Source organism: Colobus angolensis, unplaced genomic scaffold (assembly GCF_000951035.1).
Source record: "Colobus angolensis palliatus isolate OR3802 unplaced genomic scaffold, Cang.pa_1.0 Scaffold376, whole genome shotgun sequence".
Classification (NCBI taxonomy): domain Eukaryota; kingdom Metazoa; phylum Chordata; class Mammalia; order Primates; family Cercopithecidae; genus Colobus; species Colobus angolensis.
Window position 1 is genome coordinate 1,220,511 of NW_012117110.1, and position 10,964 is coordinate 1,231,474.

General features: G+C 38.0%; 1 protein-coding gene and 1 pseudogene across 2 annotated transcripts in view; one reads left to right on the forward strand and one right to left on the reverse strand.

Annotated features, from left to right (window-relative positions):
• The window catches only part of BTBD1 (BTB (POZ) domain containing 1), a 46,307-nt gene that overhangs the window by 4,611 nt on the left and 30,732 nt on the right, over positions 1-10,964 (forward strand). Inside the window, exons 2-3 of the mRNA XM_011953867.1 lie at positions 2,059-2,164; positions 10,430-10,627. Of these exons, the coding sequence (XP_011809257.1) occupies positions 2,059-2,164; positions 10,430-10,627 (304 nt within the window). The remainder of the gene's footprint in view (positions 1-2,058; positions 2,165-10,429; positions 10,628-10,964) is intronic.
• LOC105520261 lies at positions 7,342-7,955 on the reverse strand (annotated as a pseudogene). Its single transcript, XR_001003098.1, has one exon. The product of XR_001003098.1 is annotated as a fatty acid-binding protein, epidermal pseudogene (transcript).

Genomic DNA, 10,964 nt, shown 5'->3' on the forward strand with positions numbered 1-10,964 from the left:
GCAACATGGTGAAACCTTGTCTCTATTAAAAAATACAAAAGCCAAGCACAGCGCAGCACTTTGGGCAGGTAGATTGCTTGAGGTCAGGAGTTGGACACCAGCCTGGCCAACATGATGAAACCCCATCTCTACTAAAAATTCAAAGATTAGGTGGGTGTGGTGGCATGCGCCTGTGGTCCCAGCTACTCAGGAGCCTGAGGCAGGCGAAACCCTTGAACCTGGGAGGTGGAGGTTGCAGTAAGCCAAGATTGTGCCACTGCACTCTAGTCTGGGTGACAGTGAGACCTTGTTGCCAAAAAAGAGAGTAAAGGCCATGATTTATGCAACTTACTCTCAAATAGTTTAGTCTCTCCTCCCAGATAGATGTATATACATATATATATGGAAAAAAAAGTAATAAATGAGGCAGAATGTTAAATAATATTTAAATAGGTAAATCTGGATAAAGGGTATATGGGTTTTCTTTGCACTATCTTTACAACTGTTCTGTAAATTTGAAATTCCAAAGTGTTTATGTCTCTAAACAAAAAAGGTACAGTTAAAAAAAAAAAAGAAGGAAATTCTGAATGAAAATTACTTTGAGGGAAAATTGCATGAGATAGATTTAATATTTATTAATACAAATTTTTTCTTTAGTGCTAAAATTTATTTAAAATTTGACAAAGCAAATTATTGTAAACAGGCTCAGTGTATAATCTAGGGAAGTGCATTTTCAAACATATTTGAGTGTTCTATACATATTTTATATTATGTGTAAATGTTTTAAATTTAAAATATATATATAAAATTTTAAAAATATATTTAAATTAAAAAAATCTAAAGCCAATGTGTTTAATGTTGTCTTCTCTCCCCCATGAAACACATAACTGTTTAGATATTTATCAGTTGTTCAGTAGTATCTGAATTATTGGATACTTTAAAATGAATTTTACTTTAAATGAAGAGTCATCAGTCATGCCAAATAATTAGTGTCATTTATGATATGATTAATTAATTGGTAGTATTCTCAGAAGGTTTCTACCCAACCCAACATAAATACCTTTTAGGCATTTAGTATTTGCCCATCCTCTAAAACGTAAAGAAAACTGACCCCAGGCCAGAATGAAAGGCTGGTCATTGGCATGCTTATCATCATACCTCCTTTTTCAGTGTTTCGGCTTTTTAAAAACCTTGCTTGAATTTGACTTGGACTCCCCCTGCGTATAGACTGTTTTTTTTTTTTTTAATTATAACATACGTATTGATAAAGCACATATTGTAAGCTTGACTTCTAACATCTTAAAGCCAAAATTAGTTCTTCTGAAATTATACAGTACATATTCTTGCTCATTATATATTCTGGCTTTTTTGCTCATCATTAGGTTTGTGTGGTTTGTTTATATTGGTTTGTGTAGTTGTAGATTGTTCATTCTCATTGTTGTATAATATTCCATCATGTGAATTTATGTATTTGTTCTTGTGTTATTAGACCTGATTTTGCTTAGGTTCCCAGAGCTCTCATGCTCTAAAATTCTTGTACCCTATTCTCTCCTCAAAATCAAAACAGGCAGTGGAAGAGAAAATCTGATATTTGTACTGTTGTGCTTGACAATTGATATTATAGTTTAGTGAAAAGACTATAAGATTCAAGTCCTTGCTTTGCAATGTATTTAACTAGATGATCTTAGGCAAGTCACTGTACGTCTCCAGACCTCTGAAAATGGGATAATAATGTAAGCCTTGTCTAACATAAAGGGTTCATTAAGGATCAGAATAAGTAATGTATAAGAAAATAGGCTGTATACACAAACACACACATATAAGCACACAGAATAAAAATAACAGGATTGGTATTGGTAATGTGAATTTGTTCTTATCTCAGCAGGGCATTTGTGTTTTTAGCTTTTCATTTCTGATCGTAGAATGAAAAGTTTTAAGAATATGTAAACATTATCACTGTATTTCAAGTAGATATTTTTACATAATTAGCAGTTATAACTGTTGACAATGTTACAAATATGTACAGCCTGAAGGTAAAATAACTGTGAAAGTTAAATAACTATCTCTTTATATGTTTAGGCTCGATTATTTGATGAACCTCAGCTTGCTAGTCTTTGTCTAGATACAATAGACAAAAGCACAATGGATGCAATAAGTGCAGAAGGGTTTACTGATATTGATATAGGTAAGTTCACTATGAAGTAAATTGTTACATTTTAAGTACAGTTAATGCCTTACTTGTCAGCCTTGTTGGAGAAGGAGCTGTTTTTAAATTAGTGGCTTTCCCAAATGATTGAAGTCTCTCTAAGAGTGTTGCTTTCTTTTGTTTTAGGGAAAATATTTCTAAAAGTCTTATCTACCTCATTGCCTGTTAAAAGATTTCAAATCAAATATTCATTGAATGCTCACCATATGCATGGCATTATTCTAGAGTCCACAGGAAATATAAAAAAGAGTAAGAAGCGAGTTGTCTTGTTAAGGAAATGTCTAATTGGAGAATCAAGGAACAAATATTTGAAAATTAAGATTTAAAACGCTAATAGAAGAGAAGGCATTAATACATGGGTGATGAAATGGTCTGTACAGCAAATGCCCATGACACAAGTTTACCTGTGTAACAAACCTGTACATGTACCCCTGAACTTAAAATAAAAATTAAAAAAAAAAAACAAGAGAGGGCATATGGTAAAACGTGATTTCTGTCTTTTCGAATTTAGATACGTAGAAAATAATTACTATGCAAATTCAGAAAATGGAGTGATTACTTCAGATCACAGTAGTGTTTGGAAAATTTTGACAGAGGAGGTTTTGATATGAGCCTTAAGGAATGGATAGTACAGTAGGTCCTTGAATAATGTCCTTTCATTATAATGTTGATAAGAAAAACATGGACTCCAGGCGGAAGGCCACTGTCTATAGAGTTTACATTTTCTCCTATATCTTCGTGGTTTTCTCCAGGCACTCTAGTTTCCTCCCACATCCCAAAGATGTGCATGTTAGGTTCTTTGGTATGTCTAAATGGCTTCAGTCTGAACGAGAGTGTGTGTGAGTGTGCCCTGTGATGAAATGACGTACTGTGTGGGATTGATTCCTGCCTGTACCAAGCCACTGGCAGATGTGTTAAAGTAAGGAAGTTAAAGCTACAGTCACCTGAGACTCTGAACTGGAATAAGTGGATTGGAAAATGATTTATCAAGTAAAAATTTGTAAAGCATATGATAATCATACAAACGTTTGATGATAAATGACGTAGTATGAAAGCGCTCGGGAAGCCCACTATGTTACTTGATTTTGAACTGCGTTGTGTGGGAGGTGCTCCTCAAAATTTTCACTTTGTAAATGTTTAATTCTGGATTTAACCCACCGCCACTATGACCACTGTCACTCACTGATTCACCAAAAATTGGGTAAATGATTATCTTTCTTGTCTTTATTAATCTTTCTTAAATGTATGTATAGTTCACATTTATTTCACTGTTTAATTTAGAAGTGCTCTGAGTATTTAGAAGCTTGGTGGTATTTTTGTGACCAGAAATAAGCCATAAAAACTTAACTCTTGTTTGTATCAGCTCATCAGAAAGCAACGGTAAAATTGCTTTCGTTAGACATTGTTTCATTTGAAGTCACAGTTTCCAAGAACTCATACACTGAGGACTTACTGTATTTGGATAATGGAGAGGGGAGGGCATTAGGGGCAAGTGGAACCTCAGGTATAAATGTGTAAGAGGAAGGAGGTGCAAGGCAGGTTAAACCCAGGTGATAGAGGACCATCTAATGATAGGCTAACGATGTACATTTTGTCTTGTAGGAGAATAGAGAGATGTAATCCAGGCCCATGGCTTTAAATACTATCTTTATGATGATAACCCAAAATATGTATCTTCAATCCCTGTCTTCTTCTTGGCTACAGACTCATATACCCAACTGTCTACTTGACATCCTCATTTGGAGATTTTATAGGCATTTGAAACAGAACAGCTAAAGGAGAACCATTGATTCCCCTCACTGTCTGTTAGGTCTCTACTGTTCCTTTCAAACTGTTTTCAGTCTTCCTTAGCAACACCACCACGAACCTGATTGCTTGGGCTAAACGCTCCAGTTATTCTTGATTATTCTTTCTCATACCCCACATGTGGTCTTATCAGCAGATGCTCATGGCTCTACTTTGAATATGTATCCTGAGTCTGACCACTTCTTACCATATCCATGGCTACCATGTAGTCTAAGCCACCATTCTCTTTTACCTGGATAATTGCAGTGGTCTCGTGTCATCTGTCCTTTCATCCAGGCTTGCTCCCATACACTCCATTCTCTACATGGCAGCTAAAATGATCTTTGTAAGTAAAAAATCAGGCCATATAACTTCCTTGCTTCCAGTGTCTTCCCACTTCCATTTGCATAAAATTTAAATTCCTTATCAAAGCTCACAGGGCCCTGTGAAATCAGGCCTTGTATTTGTCAGGGTATGTTAGTCTAGGCTGTGGTAAGAAACAGACCCAAAAGTGCAGACTGGCTCAAACACAAAAGAAGTTGATTTCACACTCATATAACAGACCAAGGGAGTATTATAGTCAATAGGTAATTCTGTCTTGTTGTTCTGTCATTCGCTGGAGCCTAGCTATTATCTGTGTTTTGCTGGCAGATGGGAGAAAGTGTGGATAGGGAAAATACCCATGTATTAAAAGCCTTGACCCTGATATAGCACCTACATTTTCGCTGTTATTTTATTGGTCCCATTCAGTTGCAAGATCTCACCTAACTTTTAGGGAAGCCAGGAGATGCAGACTAGTCACACCTCATGAAGAAGAGAAAACATCTTTGGTAAATAGCTAGAAGTCACTACCTACATCTGACTTTGTCTCCTACCATTCTCCCCCTAATTCAAGTCCCATATATGCTGGCCAGGATTATTTATATTCCATTCTTTTGTATTTGCTATTCCTTCTGATTAGAATCCTTCTCCCCCTGAATCTTTGCATCTCAGATTAAAGGAGACCTGAGACTTCAGACCTACTTAATTAGATACCGTGTTCCCCTAAGCAATCTCTGTTCCATTACTCTTACTCTGATTTAATTTCCTTGTAATACACATTGCTCTCTGAAAGTCTTATCTAGGTATTTGTCTCTCTGTGTGTGTATATATATGTTGATTGTCTGCTTTTCTCTCCTAGATTGTAAACTCCTTGAGGGCAGGGACTTTGTCTTGTGTACAAATGTATCACTAGCACCAAAGACAGAAGAATATAGTACATGTTCAGCTGATATTTGTTGATCAGCTGGACTGACTGGCTGTGTCTAGAATAATGCCTTTTCTTCCCATCTTGGCTGGCTCTCACGCAGTCTCAAGATCTTGGCTAAAATAACACTTCCACATGACTTATTTTTTGAGAGCTGATACACCACCCTCCTCCGTGATGCTTGGTATATTTCTCTGTTCTAACATCCTGTTGTTCGTTTGTATATTGCACAGTACCTTGGGAACAAATGATATACTGCTTATAATATACTGAAGGACAGGGACTAAATCAGATTCCTTCCCAGCACCTGCATGTGGTGTCTGTTGAGTTACTGGATATTTGAGAGCCCTAAACACTGCCCAAGTTGTTAATGAAACATTACGTAATCCTAATTTCCTTCCTGTTAGGGGCTGTCAAATGCTTCATTTGTTCTTCAGTCTGTTCTCATTTGAAGTTTTACTGCTTGCATCTGGGTAACGTACACCTTATAAATAGCTCTTAAATTATGCATGCTGTTGGAGCCTGCTAATCTTGAAGTATGTGCCTTGTACAGGGTAGAAGCCCAATAAATATTTGGTCATTTGATTTGACTCACAGTTGTTTATATGAAAATTCAGTATTGTGTTACATTTATGAAACAATCTGCTGTTTTTTTCTGATCTTTATTTGGTTCTCAGCTTTAACTTCTTTCTTTAACACATCTGCCAGTAGAAGACTTATGTGTTTGCCTTTCTACCCCATAGACTAGTTTGTTTCAAATGTACTTGTTAAAAATTGGTAATTAATTAAAAAACATTTTTTATTAATGTTATTATTATTATTATTATTTTGGTAGAGAGGGGGGTTTCACCATGTTGCCCAGGTAGGTATCGAACTCCTGGGCTCAAGCCATCTGCCCGCCTCAGCCTCCCAAAGTGCTGGAATTACAGGTGTGGACTATTATGTCCAGCCCCAGAAACTGGTAATTCAAGAGAAGACTGGGAACTGAAAGAAAGGGCTGGCTTCAGGAGCTTTTTATAGCTGTCTTATATTCTCAGGATGTTTTTTCTCCTCTGGGATTTGAATATGTGTTCTGGAGGAAGAGATACTGTTTCTTACAGCCTTTTGCTAAAGGAAGAACATAATTTATCATGTTGATAGAACAAAATGAATTTACACCAAGGGTAGTATGATGTGCTTTTTTTTAGTAATAAAGTTTATGTGTTTATCTCTGTGGAAGTTATTAGCATACCAAGTGGAGACATGTAGGTTCAAAGTCTTCTGGTTTTCCATCAAATGGTTAAATATTGTCATCACTTAATCCGACAAGTATTGTGGCATATTGATTGCATTTAATTTACTTGTGAAAGGGCTTGCTGGTGCCATAGTTTATACTCATCTGCTTAGCTACAATAAGAGATACTAAAGTTTGATTTTTTTAAAAAAAAATTATGTGTAACCAGTTTATTTTTAACATGTTATTAAAGTCTGGGACTTTGATACCTTTGCTAGGATATTACTTATGTTTGATATTAAGCACACATTTGGCTCTTAGCATGTGTAGACCATTGCAGAAAAGTTTTTTTTGTTTGTTTGTTTGTTTTGTTTTTGAGACAGAGTTTTGCTCTTATCACTCAGGCTGGAGTGCAATGGTGTGATCTCAACTCACTGCAGCCTCTGCCTCCTGAGTTCAAGCAATTCTCCTGCCCCAGCATCCTGAGTAGCTGGGATTACACAGGCGCCTGCCTGTAAACCACGCCCAGCTAATTTTTGTATTTTTTGTGGAGATACGGTTTCATCCTGTTGACCGACCAGGGTGGTCTCAAACTCCTGACCTCAGGTGATCACTCGCCTCAGCCTCCCAAAGTTCTGGGATTATAGGAGTGAGCCACTGTGCCTGCCCCTGTTGTAGAAAAGGATTTAAAGAAATGTTTATCTGTTATGTATTTCTGGATAATGTAATCATATATAATGCTTTAATTGATTTCTGTTGTGTGTAAGAATAGCATACTCATTTTTATTTAAATTTAATATAAAGTATAACTATTAGATATTTCATAGAAGTGCCTATGTTATCTAGGTTCTTTAGAGATTTTCCTATCCATCTAGAACTGTCCTTTTTTAGGAACTGGAGTATTTATTACTATTTTTTTATTAGCACAAACACATTTATTTATTAACCAAAGGGATGATCCTAATTAATCCAACACACTTCGAAATAGCTGCATGTAAAATGTTTTTGATAAAGATAATTGGACACAGTAATGAAAAAAAAAACAGTATGGAGATTTGCTCATTGAACTGAGCTTGGTCATTCTCTTAGTTAATTCCTGTCCAAAGTGATGATGGAATTTTTATTCTGCTTTTTCATAGATCCTAGTACAGGTGACATTGTTCATGACATAGTCCACCACTAATTTCCTATCTTCCAATTTTCCTGTTATTGTGCTTTCCTTCCCATCACACTCCTGATGCGGAATCAATGCACCATCTGTAAAGTTGCAGACAGTCTGAGTTTTTCTGCCATCAGCTGTGGTTTCTTCAAACTTCCTTCCCAGGGTACAAGAAAACTGCTGTTTTCAAAGTGCTGTCAGTTTTTATGGTGAGGTTTTTGCCATAACAAGTGATGATACAATCTGGCTTGGCCATTGCGCCCATTTTTCGCAAAGCAATTCCCACTCCTAGCTCCTTCATGTATTCATCAAAGCCTTTGCTGTCCACCAGGCGCCATCCTCCTTCCAGCTACTGAACTGTGGCCATGGTGGGTGTGGGTGGGCACAGGCAGGCGGGCGTGCAGAGTGGGGTTGAAGTCGGCGTGGATAGCGTGCTGTCGAACTGGGGTATTTATTTTGACCCTTTGAGAAATCTAAGACATAATTTATTTTACCTACCTATGTTAAACAATATATACAAAATATAATTTAGGATTCTCGTGATTATTAATACTAAGTATCAGTTACATTAGTATTGTACAGTAAAACCCTCAGGTCTGTGAAGTGTTTTTTTTTTTTAAAACTCTATAAGACCCTTGATTGCTATTCTTTTCAAGTGCTTAACGTCTTCTTTTCACAAATTTCCTCTTTTCTCTATTCCTGTTAGATTGCAGTTTATCATTTCATTCTAGCATATTAGCCTCTAAAGCCCCTTTCTCTTCTGAACTTACTGCTTCTGGGCTGCTAGAACTTAAAAGTAACTGAGCTTATTTTAATTTTGCCTATCATAAGAGGAAAAGGGTTCTGAGTGAGGACCTGAGGTACAGACATGACGTTTATACTTGGATGTCAAATAGGAATTTCAAACTTAGTATGTCTAAAATGAAACTTCAGCTCTTTCTCCACCCCAAACCTGCACCTTCTGTGATCTTTCCCATCTTGGTTGATGCTACCCTCATCCCTCCAGTGCATAAGCTATACAAACTACCCTCATCCCTCCAGTGCATAAGCTATATATAACTACTCTTGACTCCTCTCTTTAAGTCACACCTCACATCCAATCTGTTAGGAAATCTAATTGAGTCTTCCTTCAGAATATATTCCAAATATGATCAGTTTCACCACTTCTACTCCTACCCCCCCTTGTCCAGGTCACCATCCCTGACCTGGATTGATGCAAGAGCCTCCAACTGATAAACTGTCTCCACTATAGCCTCTTCTCAACACAGAAGCCAGGGCGATCTTTCAGAACATAAAATGTGACAACTCGGAACCCTCCAGGCATTCTCCATGTCACTCAGAGTAAAAGCCAAATGATCTACAGGGTGCTGCATGATTGCCCCCGCTCCCCACAGCCTCTGGCCTCCTTGCCTGCTACTCTTCCATCCTGCTCACTCCACTCCACTACGTTGGCCTCCTTACCATTCCTCAGATATGCCAGGCACACTTTCATATGAGAGCCTCTGTACTTTTAGTCCTGAAATACTCTTCCTCTAGGGATCTATTTGGCTTACTCGCCCACTTCCTTCAAGTCTTGGCATAAATGAAGCCTGCTTAAACCACCCGATTTTATTTTATTATTTTTTGGCACAGTCTTTCTCTGTTGCTTGGGCTGAAGTACAGTGGCATGATCATGGCTCACTACAGCCTCAACCTCCCGGGCTCAAGTGACCCTGCTGCCTCAGCTTCCTGAGTAGCTGAGACTACAGTTGCATGCCACCATGACTGGCTAATTTTTAAAAACTTTTTTGTAGAGATGAGGTCTCACTATATTACCCAGGCTGGCCTGAAACTCCTGGGCTCAAGCCATGCTCCTGTCTCAGCCTCCCAAAGTGCTGGGACTGCAGGCATGAGTCGCCATGCCTGGTCCCTTCCTATTTGAAACTGCATTTCTGATTCTCCTTAACCTGATATATTTATCCACGTATATCATCTAAGATACTCTAATTTACTTGTGTTTATTTAATGTGTTTCTCCTCAGTAGAAGGTAAGCTCCATGAGGGCAGGAATTTTTAACTTTTTGTTAAAAATTTAACAAATTTAACAGTGACATATCAGTGCCAGCTGGGCACAGTGGCTCACGCCTGTAATCCCAGCACTTTGGAAGGCTGAGGCAGGCAGTTTGCTTCAGGTCGGAAGTTCGAGACCAGGCTGGCCAACATAGTGAAACCCTGTCTCTACTAAAAATACAAAAATTAGCCAGCTGTGGTGGCCCATGCCAGTAATCCAAGCTACTCAGGAGGCTGAGGCAGGAGAATTGCTTGAACCTAAGAGGCAGAGGTTGCATTGAGCCGACACCGTGCCTCTGCACTCCAGCCTGAGCAACAGAAATGAGACTGTCTATCCCTCCCCCTGCAAAAAAAAAAAAAAGATATATCAGTGCCTAATAGTACCTGGCACATAGTGAGTGCTTAATAATAAGTATTTACTGAATGAATGAATGAATTATAATCTGTAGACTTTAAGAATTTATGTAATTAACTTGGAACCTTTTTCTGTGGCTTGTTAATCTTATTCTGGATAGTTGAGTTTACTTGATAAATGGCATAAATATATAAGGAGAGTACTATATCTAATATTGCATGTATGGTAAGTAATAAATTGTTAAACTAATTTTTGTGGAACACTTTTGAGTTTAAGTCCATTAATTATTTGTATTGTAAAGTTTAAAGTCTGTAGTTTTAAGTGTCTAACCTATTTTTTGTTGAGATCTGAAAACTTAATATAACTATGTCTGTTGTTACTGCTTGGTTAGAGAGCTAAAGTATTTCTAATTGGGTTTATTTTGTATTTTGCCTGTAGATACACTCTGTGCAGTTCTAGAGAGAGACACACTCAGTATTCGAGAAAGTCGACTTTTTGGAGCTGTTGTACGCTGGGCAGAAGCAGAATGTCAGAGACAACAATTACCTGTGACTTTTGGGAATAAACAAAAAGTTCTAGGAAAAGCACTTTCCTTAATCCGGTTCCCACTGATGACAATTGAGGAATTTGCAGCAGGTAAGGGTATAAATTCACCAAAATCTATTTGAAACTGTTTTAATAGTCTGTCAGGACTGGGCATGGTGGCTCACGCCTGTAATCCCAGCACTTTGGGAGGCCGAGGCAGGTGGATCACTTGAGGTCAGGAATTCGACACTAGCCTGGCCAACATGGTAAAACCCCGTCTCTACTAAAAATACAAAAAAATTAGGCATGGTGGCAGGCGCCTGTAATCCCAGCTACTCGGGAGGCTAAGGCAGGAGAATCGCTTGAACCCAGGAGACGGAGGTTGCAGTGAGCCGAGATCATGCCATTGCATTCCAGCCTGGGCGACAGAACGAGACTCCATCTCAAA